At 38.3% G+C, this 19,508-nt stretch overlaps 1 protein-coding gene across 1 annotated transcript in view; it reads right to left on the minus strand.

The window, feature by feature from the left end:
• LOC101531923 (probable maltase-glucoamylase 2) overlaps positions 1 to 19,508 on the minus strand; it is a 58,559-nt gene that overhangs the window by 13,875 nt on the left and 25,176 nt on the right. The window contains exons 21-36 of the mRNA XM_058681271.1: positions 19,308 to 19,396; positions 18,108 to 18,157; positions 17,585 to 17,752; positions 15,875 to 16,030; positions 14,546 to 14,824; positions 12,550 to 12,704; positions 11,373 to 11,541; positions 10,715 to 10,811; positions 10,141 to 10,253; positions 9,550 to 9,675; positions 7,714 to 7,842; positions 6,585 to 6,692; positions 5,202 to 5,264; positions 4,282 to 4,416; positions 2,636 to 2,720; positions 1,431 to 1,569 (exon numbers count right to left, since the gene is read on the minus strand). Of these exons, the coding sequence (XP_058537254.1) occupies positions 1,431 to 1,569; positions 2,636 to 2,720; positions 4,282 to 4,416; positions 5,202 to 5,264; positions 6,585 to 6,692; positions 7,714 to 7,842; positions 9,550 to 9,675; positions 10,141 to 10,253; positions 10,715 to 10,811; positions 11,373 to 11,541; positions 12,550 to 12,704; positions 14,546 to 14,824; positions 15,875 to 16,030; positions 17,585 to 17,752; positions 18,108 to 18,157; positions 19,308 to 19,396 (2,061 nt within the window). The remainder of the gene's footprint in view (positions 1 to 1,430; positions 1,570 to 2,635; positions 2,721 to 4,281; positions 4,417 to 5,201; positions 5,265 to 6,584; positions 6,693 to 7,713; positions 7,843 to 9,549; positions 9,676 to 10,140; positions 10,254 to 10,714; positions 10,812 to 11,372; positions 11,542 to 12,549; positions 12,705 to 14,545; positions 14,825 to 15,874; positions 16,031 to 17,584; positions 17,753 to 18,107; positions 18,158 to 19,307; positions 19,397 to 19,508) is intronic.

Raw genomic sequence — 19,508 nt, forward strand, 5'->3', positions numbered from 1 at the left:
TGGCAGAACAACCAGGTATATCTTGCTCTTTGATCCAGGGATTTCACTTTTAAAAAAATCCAATCAGCTAATTATCTACTTGGGGGTGGGAGGAAGTAGTGGGCACTCAGGGCTACAGCTATCATTTCAAGAACACTTACTCAATGCTGGCAGTAGACTAGCTAGTTTTATGTATACTACTTCACGAGGAAGTTTCCTTAGATTTCTTTTACTACTGGAAGATTGGGGCATTAAGAAGAGAGATCATTTATCTTAGCCTTTGAAAGAAAGAATGCAGAGCTGGAATCTAAAAGCATACATGATTGCAATACTGATGATATTCACTCTATTGTGGTAAACTCAACAAGCAGGGTGTTTTATGGCATACACAGGAAAATATATATGTAAGGAATTTAAATATCTCAGATCAAAGAGAAATTACCTGCAGGCATCTCTTGCCTGAAAATAAGGATAACTTTGTAGAAGAAAAAAATCAATGAAAAAAAAAAAGAAAACCCCACTAACATACTCTAGTGTGTATGCAATCCAAATATTTGCTAAAGGAAGCATAACAAATAAATACAAATGACCTGTTCAAGAACTGATGCCAAGAAAAGGGGCTCTATAGTAGAATGTAAATGAATCCATTTAGGTCTCCTACTTCCAATATTCACACCAAAATAAATCTAAAAATTGATAGAGATACACATACATGAACATATTCTTACGAAAGCAAATGAAAATGCAATCTGATTCTTACAAAGGACTTTTTCTGAAGAATAAAGCAATAGACAAAACATGATGAGGTAAGAAACAGTTTCACCACACATATACTGGAAGTATATTTGTGCATATGTATATGAAAGTGCGCACACACACACACATATACATATATACATATATGATAAAGGAATGGGGTGGAGGGCACTTAGATTTATACAAGAATCTAGGTGAGAGATAATGAAGACCTTGAATAAGGCAGAGGCTAGTATAAGGGTGTTTTCTCTGTAGAGAAAGCTTGGTTATGAGTGATGCCAAGAACTTCATCACTAACAGTAGAAGAAGTAGAATCCCAGGACGATCTAAATACACTTAACACTGTTCAAATCATTTCCTAAAGAATGCATAAGCCCTGGAAGAATCCTTTGTGAGACTCAGACTTCAAGGTTCTGAGATCACAGATGATGACAAATCAGATCTCCAGTAGTGATGCTATAGAAGGGAAGGAAATTTGGGGAAAAGTTAATCCATCACTCAACATAATAAATTTGAGCTGTTAGATGTCTACCTGGAAGTATGAATTATTTATTTGTCCATACTTCTTTTTCTTTCAAAGTCCTACTTATCCTGGAACAACTCTTTAAGGCTCTGGAACAGGACAATAGCAACATTACAAGAAAGACAGCAACAATGTGTAAAATTATCTTGGAGACAGTGATAAACATACTCACTCATAGGTGGGCCTGGTCTGGGACCACCCATACAGGTTGTGCACATCGTAGTGTCGCACTGGGGAGCCATCTGGCAGGATCTGCTCACTCTCCATGCACAGGGTCTTGCTGCTCAAGCCTTTGTCCCTGGCTTCCAAATCTGAAGAGAAAATATCAGTTATTTCCCAAGCAACTTGATTTTCACATGGTTCAGAAATGCCCATTATTTTAGCATTTCTCTATTTCGATCAATAATCTTATAACCAATTAACAGGACCAATTTTCTGAGATTTTTAACCTTACAGAAATCAACATTCCTTGACCTTATCATCAAAGTAAAACAGGGTATAGAAGTGGAGAAAATATTCTTTTTTGTTTGTTTGTTTCAGTTCCTGCTTAGTTTTTGGAGTGCTGCCATAGCCCCATTTGTCAATGAAATAAATCCCTTGGTTTTCAGGACTCTAACTTCCACTAGATGGTAATGTTCTCAAGGGAACAGATCTTACTTCATTCAACTTGGTATTAGTTTACATTTCTGTGAGCTGTCAGCACTTGCTTGGTACTTCAATATTGAATTAGAGAGGAAGGAGAGAGTGAATGAATGAATCCTTTAGTGAACCTTGGGCAGAACAGCAGTAATCCTGACATCTAGAAGCTGGATTCTACATTTTGCCCCACAATTCACTGGGACACTGCTTTGTGAAGTGAATCACCTCCTCATTAGGGATTCTGCAAGATGTGAGGACACAGCTATTCAAAAACCCTGCGACCCCAATATCCAATTTCTGTTTATATCAGAATACAGACATGGAAAATCCTTAAAAAGTGTCTGTGGACATGAGGACAGGGAGTTCATGGATCAGATTTTCACTGAATGATCAACAGAACCGTTCACTTTCTGTCTCCTCTGTGTGTGCGGATAGGTGTTTGTGGATGGGAATCTGTTTAAAATTTCAACAATCAACTTACAGTGATCAGTGTAACTGATCATTGTTTTGAGTCTTTCACAATCCTGTCATAATGCTTGTGTTTGGTTATTAATTCATTTATTATTTATGAATTTCATTAATAATAATTTTCTATTCAATACCATTCTATTTGGAATTTTGCATATGATTAAGAGTGCATTTTATATCCCGAATTAGGCTTCACTTTGGCAGCAAAGAGGAAAATTTCCAGGGTATTTGATTAGGAAAGCAATTTGCTGAAGTCATCATTTTACATACATGGCATATAAGGTGGATTATTGAGAATTTCATCACGACAGCCACTGACAGATCCATCCACAAAGTTTGATGGTTCATTCATGTCCTGAAATGAGTTAGCAAAAAGGATTCCGTGATGGCAGGATCATTATGCATCTGCTATGAAAGACACAGACCTCAGAGAAACAGCCAAGTCCTACTGAAGACCTTGACCCTGCTGTCACTTTTCTTACTCTAGTGGTGACCACAATGGATTCCAAGAATATCTATGCCAGCTTCAGTGGAGGGCTTATACTCCCTCTGACTTACTTGGTACTTTTTAAACTAAGGAAGCTCATTTCATAATGGGAAAATATTGAGATAGTTTTGTACCCAGGATCTAAGCAAATCACTTGATTTTTGCATAGATTATTTAATTAATCTGCATAGATTATTCAATTAATCTGTAGCCAGTGGTGACTGTCATTTTCTCCTAGCCTTTTTTAGTTCAATAACTTGGGGTAATTCTTTTGTAAGCCTAGACTATTTACAACAAAACATAACTTCACTTTCTACCGTAGATACATTCCTGAAAAGTTGGGCATAATACACATGATCTGGGAACAAAATAAAATTTGGAGAGAAATTATTATTTAAATTAAAGCAATATGGGCTGCTGAGGGAATATGGCTGACACTATGAATGGAAAAGCTACAATTTTGTATATTGAACTATATTAAGTAGGATATAACTCGGGGCAAATCAAGCAATCAGAAAGTACTCATTATTTTGAGTTATCCAGCCATAACACTCTCTCCTGAAATTTCCTGCGAAAACATCCCAGAATTATTAGCACTTCTCATTATCATTGTTAGCCACCTCTCGTCATCGTCTGACTCACCTGATGGTTAATTTGTGCCTTTTGCCTATCTACACTGAAGAATCGAGTGCCAAGGGAGTCCTCGGGGCTGCCCGTGAGCTTATACAGGTTTGTCTCTGGGAAAATTTCAAGCTTCTTGAAGCTCAGTCCACCCCTGAGCAGTTCCTGAGAGCTGGCCTGGAACTTAAATCTGAACATTCCAGGTCACAGGCCAGTAAGGAGGGCAATCAGGATACCAATTATGCTTTTCAACAACAGAGAAGCACAAACCGAGGAACCTTGGGGACATGTTCCAAAGACTTCTCAATAAAGCTCTGTTTTTAAGATTGGCCCATCTGTGTAACAGTTGTGTAAGCAGGACTTTTAAAGCCATTCCCATAATGTACCCTGGATCATTTCTATGCTGAGTGTCTTGCTCTCTGATTGCTGTCTTGCAGGTGCCGTTTATCCAGTTCTACCTTTTGCTATGGATTGGGCTCTCAGGTTCCCTCACTGCGGGCTTCCTGTTAGGATTGGCCAGTAGGGGATGGTAGTAAGAGACAGGAAGGTGGGAACGAAGAGAATCCAGAATATCCTTCTTCTCAAGCTCTGGTGTTTCCAGTAGCGGCACATTTCTTCCATGCGCTGCAACTTCCCCTAAAGATGTGTGGTTGTATAGAACCAAAATAAGCACTGCATTGCATGATCCCAAACCCAGATTCTGTAACAACCTCTGTCCTAGCTCCCAGCTTTGCCAGTCTCTGAATCACCACCCCTCATAATCTCATCACCAACAATTCCAAAGAAAATACATCAAGGGTGCTCTTACGATCCTCAAGCCATCAAATGCCAAGCTCTTCTCAGGCTCTCCGGGGTTGGTATAGAGCTCCTTTATCTCTCTCTTCCACCATGTAGCTGTGCTATTACGCAGGAAGTCAGGAAACGCAACATGGGCCCTGGAGAGCTGCAAGATAATGAATTCTCTGAAGGCAGGGGCTCAGCCTCTCCAGGAGAGGGAAATTTGAGGACTTGGAGGGCAAACTGGAACAGTTATTTGTTCAGACTCTGAGCTAACTTCAAGTCTTATGTTATACAGTGTTGAGTGGACAGGGAAATTGAGGAAGGCTAATTCGATTAATTTCTTGGAAGAAAGCTAAATAGCTTCCAAGTCTGTTTTAATCATAAGATTTTCTGCACGACTGGATATTAAATCACAGTAATGGAAAACCAAAAGTTGGTGTCTAAACAATCGAACTTTAGAAATACCTGCGTTTTCTCTGGATCATCCAAATGAAATGTAGGAGGATCGCTCATCCAGGGATGCATGAGCCACACAGAGAAAGGGTTGCTACGTAGGCCAAGTTGGTAACCAGGGTGAATAAGGCCAGAATTCCTTTCAACTGGCCTGTGTTTTGTTTTGTATATAGGAAATTCATTAAGTTTCAGTCTGTTCATAAAGAAAAACCTTCTAGTGAAAATATTTTAGATTCCATGTTATTCTTTTTCAAGCAGCAATGTGTTCAAATGAATCACAACCTATTAAAATGCTTCACAAATTAGGGAGTTTCAATGATAAGTTTCTCCTATACATTTTAATTTTAGCTATTTATTTCTGCTAAGAAATTACCAGCAGCCAAGGCCATTAATGTTGGAACTATTCTGCCAAAAGAAAAGATAATAGATCCACCAGAATAAAAAGCATAAGCACCTAGATGCCTAAAGTAGAAAAAAATTCATGTACAATTGTACCCTAACCTGAGGCTCATTATTAAGGGATCTATTCACACTTACATTAGATAGTTCCGGCCAAACCTAGAGAAAAAGAACAAAAAGTTTCACCTAATTATCACACAAAGATCATGGTATTTCTTATGCTAAACTCAAATAACACGCTTCTTCATTGAATACTGAAGGATTTTTGCCATGCATTAAACATATAGAATCCCTTTAAGTGAATCTGAGCTACACTGAGATCTCTATCTCATTCAATACATTTTTAAACTTTGATTTTTGAAATTAATATTAGCTAAATTTGTTTTTAACTTCTTAGAAAAATAGCCTTTCAGCTCTCTGATTTGTCAGACTGTTAACAAAATTCCCTTTGCAAATAAATGCGAGGCCTGTGTCAGAATAGGATTGATTTCCACCTATAACCCATAAAATTAGCCTTAAAACTTTCAAGTAATAGCATGACTTTTGGAAAACCCAGAGATACATAGTGTTAAATATATGCTTTCAATCAAGTTCATCTATAATAGCAGGACATTAAATACACATTAGTGAGTTAATTAACAAACACACCTAACACTTAGTAAACACTTGTTACATGTCATGTACTCTTCCACTATCTGTATCTGCTGCAATCTACACAATAAATAATGCTTGTTTCCTAAAAATTCACGGACTGTTATATACATAAATTATGTATTATACTCCTCAAGGAAATGAAACAGAAAAGAGAGAAATAGGAGGAGCTGAGACAGTGAATGCCTCTTAAGAGGTAAGATTTAAATTGGTCTTTAAGTGTGGATATTTTCTGGCCAAGTCACAAAGTCACCACTGAAAGTGAACCTGGAATAGACTCAGAACAAGAGTAAGTATGTAATACAGTTAAATAACAGAGCTTAAATCCAGTTAAGAGCTACTATTACCTGAAGTCAGGAAGTCCATTCAAAATATTACATTGGACACATGAGGATCAGATTGAGGACATAGAAAAAGGAATTAAGGAAGGCAAACGTAAAGAGTCGGTAGGATTTTACTAACTTATTTCTATAGAGTCTAATTGATCATCACAGGTCAAAGATGAATGTGTTGAACATCCGTGACTGAAAGACATGGATCAAAACCCCTCTCAAAGAGATTCTCACTGTTGGCTAAATGGAATACATCATGCGTGAGAGCACCAGAATGTTTGGGGGCAATAAGCTAGCACTTGATAATAGTTCCAATTAGACATACAACCATGATTTTATTGAAGATTATTGAGCTACTCAGCACCCAGTGACTTCTCCTCGATCATGCTGGATTCATTTCCCAATACATTATCCCAAGGTTTTTATTGAGAGATTCTTCTAGTCAATGCATGTTGATGCTAATTTAACACAGAAAGCCCCCCACCCCCTGCCTTACCTTTCCCCATACAATGTCACTGGTGTCAGGCCATTTGATAAACACGTTGCTTTCTTGTCCTCTAGTGAACGTGGGGTACTGTGTCTCATTACCAGAAATGGCTGGGCCCTGCAGTGAAAGGACATCGAACCACCAGTATGAGAAAAGAAAACAAGCATATTTAAAGAAATCTCTCTCCTAAAACTTTAATAATTCACTGTGCCTTCAGTGATGAATCTCAATACCAGTGAGTAAAATAAAATTCAAAAGCCATGAATGACTTGCCTTAAGCCTGCTGGGTGCATCATCCTGACAAAATTTTAAGGAAATTTTTAATTCAGAGGTAAGTCTATCCAGGTACAATTTTTAAACAAAATTCAATATACAGTTTTTTTCATAATGCACATATTTCATGAAATTTTGGAGACATTTCATACTGTGCAGTTTCACAATTTTTAATTATCTCTTGAATTTGTTAGCTGCCTCCTCTTACTAGACTACAAATTATTACACTGCTGAGGAAAAAAAACACATTATATTACTCACTAATTTAGAATACATAAGCACATATAATTTCCAGAACAGTGATTTTCCAATAGTGTTTCACAAATATTTAAATGAATGTTAAAAAATGAATGAAGTCAGCAAGATATTCTAATTTTGTCAACTAGAAGGGACAATCATTTGCAGGTAACTACTTGCATATGTACCAAGATAAAACTTTTCACTGTGAAATAATAAGTTAGTATTTTCAATAATAACTCAATGTATTGTATGTGTAACTAACAAGAAACAATTTCCCTGGTTTTAACCATTGCTGAGTGATGAGACGCATGGAAGGTTTGTGAACTCCCAAAGCTACACATGAGAAAGGGACAGCTTTTCCATCTGTGGAATGATTCATTGTTTTGCTTATATTTAAGTTTTTAGCTCAATGTCCTAATAAAATAATAAGGAAAAGTTACACATTCCAGCATGTGGTGGCATGGGGATTGAAGCTGCCACTTATGATGCCAGCATCATGTATAAACACCTGTTCAGTTCCTGGCTGCTCACTTCTGATCCAGCTCCCTGCAAGTACATCTGGGAGAGCAGTGGGAGAGGCCCAAGAGCCGCACAGAACCACTATCTAATCCATCTCAATACCTACCAGAGTCAGTATAAATCTCATGCCATTTCTCTTCATTCGTTCCATCAGGAGACGGAGGTTTTGAAAGCTGGAGCTGAGAGTGAAGTCTAGATTGCGCTCCATATAATCCATGTCTACATGTTGGACGTCCTATGGGTGGAAGCAAGAAGATGGTCCAAATCCTCCACCAGGCACCGTACAGGACCAGACCCCTGGCCCCAGTCCTCTTAATTTATCTTACGCTTTCCCACACTGAAGTTTCAGTTCCGCCGTCTGAACTTTCTTTCTGGTTCCTGTATGCAGTTCCCTGCCTCACTCATCTTCTATTTCCCCACTTGGAATTCTCCCTGCTTCCTTCCTTCAATTCCTTCCCATTCTTTGAGTCTAAAACTCCACAAACCCATCAAAGCACTAATTGAACTAACTAAGGAAGACAATGAGATTGAGATGTATCTAAGAAACGCAAAATAATCATATGTATATTTGTTTTACCTGCAGTGGATATATTGAATTTAACAACATTTAGTAATACATTATTTTAAAGTTGTCTAAAATATGTATATTTATATTCTTATGTATATCAAATATATACATATAGCTTTCCAGAATATATACAAATCTAATCTAGACACCTATAAAATATTATGTGGTGTATAAAGACTATATACAAATATATATTCTGGAAAGCTATGAACTTATGTATGTCATATAAAATTTTCTTTTGTAACTTTCCAGAATATTCATTTCTTTGTCCAAGAAAATACACATACTCTAGAAATCTATAAAATAATGTATAATAAATGCACATTATAATTGTAATAATTATTTTATAATAAATAAGATAATGTATAATATGTAAAACATATATATGTAAGTCAACCCGGGTTGACTTCCAATATAGTATTCCACTTCAAACTCACCTTGTTCATGCTGGTTGAACTATAGCCAGAGAGGTTAAGAATTTAAGAGAAAAAAAATCTGCTTCCTTTTAGATCAAAGATAACAATCACCTGATATGACCTTAAGAGTGAACAAATATTACCGGAAGACACAGAGAAACAAATGTGCATGAAGGAAACAAAACTTGGAAGAAAATGAATCAACATATAATTATCATTGATTAAATTTACTGAAGTGGATCTGTGGATTTTTTTCATCTTGTGATTTTCTGATATTTTCTAATTGCTGACTAATCCCTCTATATAGAGTAAGATAGCATATAACAAGGATAAGTTATATATGGGTATATGTGTCAAGTTATGTTTGACAAGAACATCATCACACTTTATTTTATTCTCATCTTCAAATTACTAATTATCCTCCAAAGGCTCCGGCTGTAAATTGAAACTGGAGGAAGGCAATGAGTGATTAAACCCTGATAACTTTAAGACCAAGAACAACCATTTTGTGAAATTCTGTTTTCTGACAGCAACTGGTTATGCGTATTTGTCACTGTAGGATTTGAAGACAAATGTATGTGCTTCAGAAAAAAGTGAATGTTTGGTTTCATCTGCTTCCATCATCACCTCATATCCATTTCTCCAAAACCTCACTTTTAATTTCCCAGAGTGACAGCTAAAACGCAGCCATGGCTGCTGCAGGACATCCTTGACTAGAGACAGGGAGGACCAGCATCTTCCAGTCATATCACTTGCTACTGAAGGATGTATGGAACCCACATAGCAACAGATAAGTTTCAGAAGCACTGTACTCCACAGAGCAATCATTCCACAGCTCTTTCTTTTTTCTTACTGGCATAGCCACAACAGTAATTTTTCTGTGGACCTGTTATTGATATACCATTAGTCACAAGTTCCCATTAGTAATTAATCCACAAGCTGGGTGACGATGTCTTACATAAGGGATTTGGACTGCCACCATCGCATCATATAAATTGGCAATCTCAGTATCATTCTGGTATCCATAACGACTCAGCTGGAATCCCAGGGCCCAGTATGGAGTCATTGCTGGCCGGCCAATTAACTAGAATTAAAAGAAATGAATAAATAAACGCACATATATAAAGAGGAAGTGATTAGCTTACGCTTAAAGGTTTTGAACATTTCTACTGTTATTGGATATATAATATTTTACTCAAGGGGAAAAAAAGTCAAACAAATGCAGAATGGAGAATGACCAAAAAAAAAAAAAATCCTCAAAAAACTGTCTTAAAAATTCCTGATAGTCTACAGCTTCTACTTTCAGAAACATGAGAAGTAAGTGGTTACTAATGATTAGACATCAATGAGTTATTTAGCACATAATCCAGAAATACTAACATGCCAGGATAGTCTTATAACACTAAAATTTGACTTTAAGAAAAGACAACAATAATCTTGTGGGGACACCCAAGAGTAATAAGAAAAACTTGGTCTATGTCACTACTAAGAAAATGATAATACTACGATAAATATTTATGATTTATCAATGAGTAGAGTCACTTCCAACCTCAGTATATTGCTGAGTCACAAGTTCAGGAGTTGGCCCTAAAACTATGTAAAAATCCAAAATCCCTCCAGTGGTGCGGTATGTCAGAGCTGGAGTGGGCTGGAGTGTTATATCTGTAAAACAAAAAAATTTTTTGAATGAATATTAGGACACATAAGGAGCATTCTTGGGGTTGCCAAGCACCCTGAGGGGGAATCTGCCCGAAAATTTGCTATTTTCACTCATGTCCTCAAATGTAAACTCCTCTAGAAATCTTATCCATTGGAGTCACAGATAGGTTTGCGCACACCACAAACATACTGTACAATCTCAGTGACTTCCATCACTTTGTGAAGTCAGCCAACGTGTCATGATCAAAAAAGGTAGAGATCATGTTCCATCAAAATTTCATATCTAATATCTGGCACAGAATTTTTAATAAATCTGGAATAACTGAATGTATACATGATTGGAAGCTTCAATTATTTGTTCCATTTTCCCTGCCCCTAAATTTCTCCATTGCTGTGGATACCCTGGGTCCCTACTCAGCAGTCACAACTGTTTATGGTGATGCAGAGGAATGCATGTGTCTCACCCATGGCATTGCTGTTCAGCAGGAGCACTCCATGGGCACTGCCATCCTCCTCCAGTGCCATGTAGTAGGGGTGGACACCGTAGGAATTCTTCATATACTGGTAATAAAAATGTCATGGGAGTAATAAAAAAAGAAAAAAAATAAACAAGAAAAATGTTCACACATAATAACCCAGCAGTAAACTCAACATTCAGGATTCACGTCAATGCCATGCCCTTTGTAGAGTTTCCTTGAACCTCCACTGCAATCCAAATGAAAGCTGTACGCCCCTTTCCAAGCCTGCTTGCTTACTAACATGTCATCGTTTCATACCACTGGCTATACTTTGACACCACTATGTCTGTACTTTTCTTTCCGACTAGCCATCAGGCCACTACAGAGTAATAAAAATGTCTTATTTAATGTGTACTTAAGCACCTCACAATTGCATGACAATTAAGTATATTAAGTAGAGGTGAGTGAAATGTGTAGTCCTGGGGCGGGGGTGGTATAGAATAATACACACTTTTAAAGAGCAAAAGACCAAGACATGTATGTGGCCTATATGACTAAGAACTAAGTTTACCTGCACAAGGTAAAGCTGATGAAAAGGTACCATAACAATGAATGAATTTACATGAAGGGAAGCAGATCACCGATTTTATTCCTCTGTCCTTACCGCCAGTGGCTCATCACGAGCGAACATTCCCCATGTATGCCAGCTCATGTTTCTTCTGAAAGTCGTGTGTTCGTTTTCTCCAAAGCCGTAGATGTACTGAGAGGGGAGGCGTGTGGAAATGGAGAGGAACATGTCGGTGAAGGTGAAGCCAGGGAGCTGAGAATCCCAACTGCAACACAAAGACGCACTCCATGTTGAGCGGCACAGCACAAGCCAGAGCAAACATGTGACATTTAATCTTTGATTCAGAAGTCTTCCGAACTATTGATTAAATAAGAATCTAGCTTCAAATATTGTGAAATGGTCCAGGCTGTAAGAGTGGTGTACTCAGTACCAAGCGAGGTTCTGGGTTTGCATTTTCAAGCTGTAGTTTATAAAACTCAGAGCTCTTTCTAGATCATGTTCTCCTGGAAGGCAAAGACTATGTCTCATTTGTCTGTTGACTTCTAGTTCTTGGTGTTCAGTAAAGCAACAAAAGTAAATCCATGAATGAATGAAAACATCTAAAACTTCTCCAGCAGAAAAGTGTACAATTCTTAAGACAACTTCTCTGGGTTGGACAAAGGACTGCTTAGTGAATAAGATGACAAAGAGAAAATCAAACACAGTCAAAAAGAGCAGATGTTGTACCCAGAAAGATACACATATGACTGCTTCCACAAATGGAGATTCTCACACCAAGCTGAGCCAGACCCACATCATCAGGATGAAGACAAGACTTCAAGCTTCACCATGAACAAAAGAATCTTTAAGTCTACAGTGTCAACAGAAGCAAAAATTTTGAGAAACCATTTCTCTTTCCTTGCTGATTTCTGCCTTTCCTTCCAGTCATTATTTCCTAATGAGGCACAATAATTACTTTTCATCTGAGGTTATCTGTTGTGCCTATGAGATCATTTACTATTCTCCTTAACAACAACAACAGCAAACAGAACATGTTTTTTCTTTATCTGAAATCAAACAACACTTTATTACTTTTTTCAAAATACCAATTAATTATTCTTGAGTTAATGACTAACAAAAAATCTATTTCCTGTTGATTAGGGGGAAACTGATTGGCTCTTGAACAAACACACACGATTACATAATCTCAGATTAGCACTGCACTGGTGCTAATTAGAACCACTATAATTAAATAAAGAACCATTTTATTTGGAGCCAAATAAAGTGTGCTTACATTACAGAGCCAGATCTTCTGCGTTGAATTTGAATTCCAAAAGGATTGGTTTGAATTGAAACACTATACAGGCGGTTTTCAGGCAAGCCAACTGGAAATGGTGGAGTATTTAGAGATACTGGTACCTCATATCTTTGATTAGTGGGATCATAGATCTGGCAAGGAGAAAGAAATCTTTGTGATGGAGACTCTGACCTGAAATCCCTCAAGCCGACCTTTCCTTCTGAAGTTTTCTGGTTTACATACACAACTTGTTGCAATTTGCCTAAAAACACTGGTATGGGGAAAACAAGAAGAGCCAAAAGCATTATGCAAAGACAACAAGTGTCATTACCAGGCACCACTATCCTCTCCTGTCTGTTATCGCTTGTACATCTTTGCTCAGGAAGTGGTTGGGGGGTGAGGGCAGTTCCTGAACCCCTGCTTCTCCAAATTTTGTTTCTCAGACCAAAAGCAGCGTCATTTGTTGGGAAATCATGAGTGATGCATTTTCTTGGGACCCTCCCCATACCTCCTAAAGCAGAAGCTTCATTTTCCCTGGCTGCCTCAGCTGGGACGTTATACACTGAAGTGTGAAAAGCAATGCAGAGAACAGGGCTGTCTCAGGAGGCACTCAACACTCACTCATGGCAGCCGAGCACCTGAAACTTGCTATTCTGAATGGCAATCCTCCTACAGATACAAAATCATATCAGATTCTGAAAACTTTGCATGATTAAAAGATTGGAAAATATCTTCATATTTAGATTTTGATTTCAAGATTAAATATTTTAAAACATTTGTTCAGGAAAGGGATGGTATTGTGTTGGAGTGGATGAAGCTGTTGTTTGGATACTTGCATCCTGCATTTACGTTCCAGTCTGGGTCCCACTTCTGATCCAGTTCTCTATGGTTGTACCAGGAAGTAGCAGACAATGGACATAGGATTTAATTCCCTATCACCCAGATAGAGTTCTGGACTCCTGGCTTTGACCTAGCTTAGTCTTGGTTGTTGCAGTCATTGGAGAATTAACCAGCAGATGGAAGATCTCATTCTAATTCCCTCCCTCTGTTAAATAAATCAGCTTTTAAAAATAGGTTCTATTTAGTTTTCTCCTATTTTTAAAATACACTTTAGAAAATGTGTGGCTCACATTGAATTTCTAGTAGCTGCAGCACAGCGGTGAGTCTCAATGTACAGTTCCTTGACCTGCAGCATCAGCAACACCTGGGAACTTGTCAGAGATGCAAATTCCCAGGCTCAGCCCCACACGGAGTTACAGATCTGGAAAGCTTGGGGCGAGTCTAGCAGTGTGGTTTATTAGAAGAGCGGCAGGTAATTCTGATGCATGTTCAAGTTTGGGAGCCACTACTATAGAAATAGTTCTAGTGCTGGAAGTCATGCCTCCTGCATGTGTGTGTGTGTTACAAAGCAGACTCATTTTTCTAAGAGTTACCGAGGCACTATACTTTACGTAGACAGTACTCCAGCAACTTAGAGTACTGTCACAGTAAAGTCACGACTCTGGTGAATCCAAAGTCACTTCTAAGCGCCACTTTTTTTTAAGATTTACTGATTTTTATTGGAAAGGCAATTTAAGATAGAAAGATAATCATTCACTGACTCAATCCCTTAGTGACTGCAATCTTCCAATCTGAAGCTAGGAGCCTGGCGCTTCTTCTGGTTCTCCTACATGGCTGCAGGGTCTCAAGGCTTTGAGCCATTCTCCTCTGCTTTCTCTGAACATAAGCAGACATGGAAAGTGGAGTAATCAGGACACAAATGGGTACCTGTCTGTGAGACCAATGCTTGTAGACAAAGGCTTAGCCAGTTGAGCCTTTACATCAGCCCACCAAACTTAGCTTTTTGCTAACTTTATTAACCATACTTTCCCAGGCCTTGGTTTCTGCATTTGTAAAAAGAGGAATTTGAACTAATAATCTTGCAATTTCTTCCACCCATATACAGCTGAAAGTTAAAAACTCCATATTGCCAACCAGAATCTGAATGAATTACCTTGACCTGCAGCATGTATTCTGTGTGGTAGGACACAGTCACCCTGAGAGGGTTGATTTTTGCAGAAAGAGTAGAATCTGTGGCAGTCGCTGCTGCTGACTGGGGTTGCCCAGCTCCCAGTGGCTCTGATAGGGACAATTTCATTGCCTGTGCTGATTGTGGGGCCTCCAGGAGGGTGAGGTCCATGGTGATACCTGTGGCCAGGTATTGAATATTACTGGCAGCATAGTTAGGGATGGTGTCATAGTAGCAGGTGGGCACGCCGGGAGTGGTTGTATCCTAGAATACCAGGAGAAGTTCTTGGTCAGCTCCTGATAACATACTTTTGAGACTCTAAATATTGTACAAGTTGGTTGAAACACAAAATCTCAAACAATATGTCCATTGTTATAGTTTAAATTGTGTTACATCTTAGCCCTTGGTACTAACAAGTTGGCTGTTTGAAAATATACTCTTTGCAAATGATGCATCCAGATGAATTAATGGAGGCTTGTCCTGATTTAGTATGTGTGATGTCCTTATGACAAGGAGATTGGCACATACAAAGATAGATCAGAGAGACTACCATAGGAGTCTGAAGGCAGGTGTTGGCATGATGCATCAGCAAGCCAAAAAGGCTACATACAGCTGGCAAACAACCACCAGAGGTCAAGGAGAATCATGGAACAGATTCTCTCTCATGGCCTTTAATAACTCAACCTGCCAATGCCCTCAGCTCAGATTAGTAGACTTTAAAAACTGGAAGGGAATAAATTTCTATTATTCTAAGCCTCTTCATTTATGGTGCTTTTTTATATGGAAACCACTCCCAAAAATATCACCCATTTTTTAAATGCAGGTGAACATCAGCCTCCTAGAATAAATAGTAATAGAGCATGATCTAAAGACTAAAACACGCAGGCAGATTCTGCTGCCACTCTCCTTATTGTCTCCTGTGAATTCTACTTCTTTTTTCTCACTTTGATCTGTTCCATTGCTCAAAAGGAGAGAAACAGCCTTATCTCACTCTTCTTGCTTTGGTTTCCCGAGGAGAAAGAACCCTTTAAAAAGCAAATGCACAATGCATATCCAATTCCCCAAATTTGTGAAAAATGGAGAAATGAACAACATAGTTGGAACAGCAATGAAAGCAGCAATGAGTGGCTTCTGATTCCAAGTATCTGGGAGAGATACTGATCACCTGTCATGCAGAGTTGGCACAACGCATGTTGGAGTGCTGTGATGACCGTTCAAGCCACCAATACTTGCAAAGTATTTTCAAGGTGCTGGCTGCTGGTGGGAAAGTGTCTCTACTTTGTAGAAACATGGTAATCTGTTTCTGATCATTACCTCCCAAAGACACCCTCGCAACCTGCAATTCTCTTCAGAGACAGTAGAATCCTCAGGGTAGCAGTTGAACTTTTCTAGGTCACTGACTGGAAGATCCCACTTCAGGGAAAATTCTAGTCCCAATTCCAGGCCCTGGAGATTAGAGATGCTCACGACCTGGAGAAACAAATGGACAGTCCAGTGACAAGTGAGGCAAGACACAGGCACCCAGATGAAGTTCTGTCCTGGGGTTCGTAGTCAGAACCAAAACTGACTCCTTCCCCCAGTGCATTTTGTCATGGGTGTTTGGAAATTAGCTTCTTTTTTATCTTTATCACCTCATGGAGTATTTTAGAAGCATGGAATGACAGGAGATTTAATCATTTTATAGACTAAGGGATCACAATGGGATTGCAACTAGTAAGGTCATTGTCTTTTGGATATCATGATTATTCAGACTAATAATGATGACTGATACTAACAATAGTTAAACTTCATTGTGCAAGCATGTGCATGTATCTGATGACCACGTCATGAGCACCATTTCCATAAATCCTATCAAGTAATATCTAGCTGTGAACCCCATGGGTGTCTTCACTTTGCAGAGCTGTACACTGAAGTAAACAGAACTCTAACACCTTGCCCAAATTCTTACAACTAACAGCAGAATAGGGTTGAAGCCCCATTTTAACTAACTTTAGAACCAAGAACTTTCCTTGTGCTGTGTGTCCTCAAATTAGAAGAGAGCTATCCAAAGGAATAATGCATGTCCCGGCACTTGAAATGAGCAATTCAACATGTAAAGGAATCACTCAAGAAGGACAAAACCCAACTTTGCCTGATGTTTTATTTCACTCTTCTTCCCTGTAGTAATTTCCTTAAAGTGGTGCCAGTGTTGGGGCACAGCACGTAAAGCCACCTCCTACAACATCAACATTCCATAGGGATATGGCTCCTTTCCTGGCTGCTCCACTTCCAATCTAGCTCTGCACTAACGGCCTTAACAGGACAGTGGGAGATGATCCAACTGCATGGGATCATATGGGGGACCTGGATGGGCTCCTGGCCTCAGCTTGCCCCAGCCCTGAGTGCTGCCTCCCTTTCTCTCTGTAACTGTAATTTTAAGAACATGAATTAATCTTAAAAAAAAAAACAAAATAGCTTAACACAATAGGAAAAGAAATGTTAAGTGTGTCTTAAAAGGAATGCTTAACTTCACCAAGCAAATGTATGAACAGTCTTCAGAAGGGGGCCAAAGTATCAAACAATGCTTTCAGTGTCACACCTAGGCTAGCTAGAAAAACACTGTCTTTGCCTGGGGTTCTCACTTTTTCTATTGACTTTTTGTTGCATTGTTTTATTTAGAAGAGGGTTAAGTTTTTGATTATAAAATAAACTGAAACTATGTCATAAAAAACTAAAAGATAAGAAAGTAAGGGGGTTATCATCTTGTTCCTATATTTATAATCTATGAAAATACATGAAATTTGTTTGCCTTTCATAAATTTTAAAAGATGGGAAGAAAAGAACTTTCTTCTTTTAAGGTTCCAACATTCACTAACCTTTTCACAGTCCTAGTCCTACTGCAAACCAAGTTGAAGAGTGTGTATTGAGTATGCCAGCGTTTCTGCTGTTCTCTCCCTACAACCTGGTTGGTCTCCCAGCAAGCCAGTTGTCCCCATGACTTCCCAAAAGCAAAGAGAAGGGAAAGTAAATGTCATATTCCCCCACCTTTGTTGAAGAATCGTAGGTGACACTTGAAATGGAAGCGGGGATGTTATTAGATAAGACAGTAAAATTAGCTGGCTCTTTGTCCATTCCCAAGATTTTGATATCTGTAAACATGAGCTTGTCAGGGACCACGTAATTGTTATTTATAATCTTTGCCTGTAGTTGGTTCTGAAAAGAAAGAATAAAAATTAAAAAGCAAAGACAAACAAAAAAAGGAGGCGGGGATGAGAGTGTAGATTGGGAAGTATCATCATACTCTTAAAACTGGATTATAAACTGGGAAAGCAGTGGAGGCAGCTCTCGCCGTTACAGCCATCTGGGGAGTGAAACAGTAGATGAAAGATCTTTCTATCTCTCCTCTGTAATCTGCCTTTCTAATAAAAAGTAAAAATAAATTTTAAAAGAAACTGAATGTATGAAGTACATGAAATCTGCCACCATTTATATAAATTAAAAACCTAAAAACTTTATGGAAAATGCCATAGCAAGGAAAACACATGTGTGCTTTCAAAATGGTACTTACATCAGTAACAGAGAAATCATACAGAATGTATTTCTTTGCAGTTACAGCATCTAAAAAAGAAATACCATTGAGGATTGGTTACCACAGGAAGCAGTAGAGTCATGGTCTCTGTATCTGGAACTCCTTTGCCATCTAGTCCTTACTCATCCCAGTTCTGCGCGTTTTCGTCAATCCCACACAGAATTTGCCTGGGCTACTTTCTCTGAAGTGAAACTCTATAGTACCACTTTGCTGGAATTTAAGATATTTGAGCTATATTTATCTATATATACATTATAATTACACTTCTGAACCATGAGTTCATCGGGGGATGTTTACATCTTACTCATCTTTATATATGATGAATATATACATATATATATGTATATATATATATATATACATATATATATATATAAATGCTGCATATAATGTAAAAGTCAATGGAGCTAGTATTGTGGCATTGTGAATTAAGCCACTACATACAATGCAAGAATCTCATATAGTCATCAGCTCAAGTCCCAGTTGCTCCACTTTCAATTTCCCTGCTGATGCACCAGAGAAAACCATGGAAGTTGGTCCAAATCCTTAGACTCCTGTCACCCACATGGGAAACCCAGAAGAAGCTCCTATCTCCTGACTTCAGTCTAACACAGCTCGGTCACCATGGTCATTTGGGGAATGAATCAGTAGATGGAAAATCTCGCTCTTGCTCTCTGTAAATTCTACCTTTCAAATGAATAAATATGCCATTTATTTAAAAAAAGACGAGTCAATAGCAGACAAATATTAAATAGGCATAAAATATATATAATGTATAAAATAATATACCAGGCATGATTTTACATAATCACAAACCATCAGCTTATATGAGGTATGTATATAAAAGCTTCATAATAGAATAGTACTACATGTACTAGATCTTCTGCTTCAGTAGTAATCAGAACAGTACTTTAAAAGTTATTAACAAAAAAGGCAATGCTTGTTATTAATATCCACACAGAAACTAAATATCGCAGTGTCAGTTACTTCAGTAGAGTCAAAAACATACAAGTTACATTTTAAGTCTATTTTAATTTGTGAGCTAACCAAACTTTCAAACCCTCGTTTCTACACTACAGAAATAAATAACATTGGTAATAGAATAAGCATCATGCTAGGCATCCCTTAGTAGCCAGTTTTCACTGAGAACCCTGGTGATGGAGCCATGGGGAGAGCTACCTTTAGATACACCATCATCCCAATAGAGCTCCCCTTTGGCTTCTCGTTTGTGGTCCAAGGCAATAATGAGTCCCAGTGGATTCTTCCGGCTAAAAGAGACAAGTTTTCAGTTTCAGAGAATGAAGAAGTCACAGACCTATGCAAAAGTACCCCCTCTTCATGTCCCAAATACATACAAACCCAGAGTCTACCACAGAGATT

This window comes from Ochotona princeps, chromosome 25 (genome assembly GCF_030435755.1).
Source record: "Ochotona princeps isolate mOchPri1 chromosome 25, mOchPri1.hap1, whole genome shotgun sequence".
NCBI lineage: Eukaryota > Metazoa > Chordata > Mammalia > Lagomorpha > Ochotonidae > Ochotona > Ochotona princeps.